This window comes from Crocuta crocuta, unplaced genomic scaffold, assembly GCF_008692635.1.
Source record: "Crocuta crocuta isolate KB4526 unplaced genomic scaffold, BGI_CrCroc_1.0 scaffold751, whole genome shotgun sequence".
NCBI classification, from domain to species: Eukaryota; Metazoa; Chordata; class Mammalia; order Carnivora; family Hyaenidae; genus Crocuta; species Crocuta crocuta.
Window position 1 is genome coordinate 2177420 of NW_027530353.1, and position 2695 is coordinate 2180114.

At 58.7% G+C, this 2695-nt stretch overlaps 1 protein-coding gene across 1 annotated transcript in view; it reads right to left on the bottom strand.

Annotated features, from left to right (window-relative positions):
- Positions 1–224: 224 nt before the first annotated feature.
- IGFBP1 (insulin like growth factor binding protein 1) overlaps positions 225–2695 on the bottom strand; it is a 4102-nt gene continuing 1631 nt past the window's right edge. Inside the window, exons 2-4 of the mRNA XM_077765788.1 lie at positions 2493–2644; positions 1493–1618; positions 225–661 (exon numbers count right to left, since the gene is read on the bottom strand). Of these exons, the coding sequence (XP_077621914.1) occupies positions 536–661; positions 1493–1618; positions 2493–2644 (404 nt within the window). The 3' untranslated portion in view covers positions 225–535. The remainder of the gene's footprint in view (positions 662–1492; positions 1619–2492; positions 2645–2695) is intronic.

The window sequence follows — 2695 nt, forward strand, 5'->3', positions numbered from 1 at the left end:
CGTGTTCCCAGGTGGAGGATTTATCCGACACGTCAGCCCCATGCAGCCCATGCCAGTCTTAACTCAGAGCAACACCTCCACGTGCAGCTCTGGTCACACGATCAGCACCTAACTCTCCCCGCGAACTGACACACGTTCAATCTGTGGGTACAGAGCGAGCCCTCCTTCAGCACAGTTCAACCACCCCCGTTAGGCCACCCGAAAAAAAAAAACACTGCCACACATTTCAGTTTGCATTTTCCAGGCTGTATTTCCCCATGCTCTGCAGAGACAGAAGCGGGGAGCTCTGAGGAGTTACAAGTATTTACATCCATCGACGTGAATGTGTCTCATGATATACAAATCAACACAGCGACATGACTGTGTAGAAGGATACATGTACACTGAATAAATACACAGCTGTAAGCGTCACACACACGTGCTCATATACACATACATATACAGAGAGAGAGCGTGTCGTTTCCAGAGTATAAATAGGCTAGGTACTTAAATATTTCCCGGGAGGTGACGGAAGACGGTGCACCTGCTCACAGCTCTATCTGCTGAAATACTGACTGCAGTTGGGGTCGCCTCTGACCTCCACGGACCCCGGGATCTTGTCCTTGCTCCAAGGGTAGACGCACCAGCAGAGCCCGGGCTCATCGTCCAGCGACGTCTCGCACTGCACAGGCAAGACGCACAAGGTCATGGTCAGGAGCCACCCCGTGAAGCTGGGAGAAGGCAGAGCTCCACATGGCTGAGAGCTTGGCCACGGGCACGCCAGCTAGCCACGGCCATGATTGTGACCTGGGGCACGCCCAACACCCTCCCGCCCAGCCCTCCCTGCAAAACGGAGCCAGAGGCCGGTATGCATCACTGAGGACACCCTGCAAGTGTGAAACGGCTCAGCGTGTGCACGGCTGTCTGCTCTGGGGGCCTGACAGCGAGCCACAGAGCCCAGGAGCACACTCCATGCGCGGCCGTCACCCCCTTGGACTCCTGGGCAAATTCCGCATTAGGAAAACGCTGCCTGGTCCTCACTTTCCCCTGCCTCCACCCCCAGAGCCTGCGTTTCACTGGATCCTAAAGAGCTCCTGAAAATTAAGTGCAGGCTGTTTCTGATCTCATGAAAATCGTGCAGGCTGAAGCACGCCACCGTGTTTATGAAGCCCATCATTTCTCTTTGTGGGGAGAAAGGCAGTGCGAGATGTCCAAGTAGACACCAGCCTTCCTAAGTAGGACCTCCCCGCGTGTTACACAGGAGACAGATCTGGAGCCTGAGGGCCCATCCCCCACCTGTTCGGGCTCCACCGACAGCCCTTGGCCAAGCAGGGGCTCTGGGACCCCCCCCACACACTGGCCAGGGCCAGGAGCTGGTCCTCAGGCTCCCAGGGTCTGGCTTCCCCTAGTCCTGAGGCGCAACTCTTCCCCTAATACGGACCCCCCTGCTGCGGGTTAGGAGAGCGGGCTCTGCAGGGCGGCCCCCACGAGGATGCCCCGTCATGGCGCGCACCTGTCTGCTGTGGTAGAATCCGTTCTTGCTGCAGTTGGGCAGGTAGAACTTGTAGCGCCGTCCAGACCCCTGCTGCTCCTCGGCCAGACGACCCAGCACTTCGTGGAGGTGCCGATGGCAGGGCCCCTGGAAAAGCAAGGGGTGAACTGACGGGAGGGGTACTGGGGGACTGGCGGTGGGGGTCAGGCCTGTTCTCCTGGGGAGGCATCTCTCTGAGTTGTCAGCATGAAGGATGGGGTGTACGCCAGCGCTCCCTGAATGCTGGCCACACCCCTGCAGGGAGACATGAGCTCCCCCATCCCCACGGCCTTCCCCCCCCACCCCTCTGCCCCATGGGGGCTTCACCGCTCAGCAGAGAGTTCCAGACTGTAAACGCCTTTCCTCTATTTCGTTATTTCACAGACACCAGATCAAGCGAGGTCGAAGCCACCCGGCCGGCGCCTGGACAGAAGACTGAACCTGTGTCCACACGCCATTTCCAGATGCGACTCTGAAGTGTCTGGGAAGTGGGCCCAAACCCCCCACTTTTCTGGGGGTGCCTGGTGGCCGGAGCTACTTTCTCGCTCTTTTCCACACACCAGCCCTTCGCCCCAACTCTGATTCTTGGTCGCCCTCACGTGGTAGAATGAAAAACGGCCAGTGAATCCACAAGGACAGAGTTGCCACGTGGGAAAATAAACCAGCTCCCGGCAGGGATGGTGGTGACCCTGGCAGAACTGACGCCACGAAACTATAATGTGGCCAGCATTGTAAACGTTATGCTATGTGCACTGGGCCACCATTTTTAAACGGGGATGGCCGTTAGTCCTGAGCTGAGCTCTCAGGCCCAGGTTCAGACGCCCGGCTCAAAACGCCCAGCAGGCTTCTCGGCTCAAAGTCCTCTCAGGAAAGCCAGGCAAAGCTATGGACTCTACCCGCCTTGGGAAGCAAAGTGCTGATTCCCGGGGCTTCGGGCACGGGGAGCCTCCCCACCCTGCCAGACACCCGCCCTGCGCCTCACCTTCCACGTGGCCACCTGCCCCCTGGCGTTCATGTAATCACTGATGGCGTTCCAGAGAATGGGCGTGTTGTCGTTCGAAGGGGCCATCAGGTGGAAGTTCTCCAGGAGCTCCTCCTGGGTCATGTCGGCACTCTCGGAGGACGACATCGCATCTGGAAAGGTCAGCACCCAGGCCGTGAGTGCTACCGGCCCCCCCCCCCCGG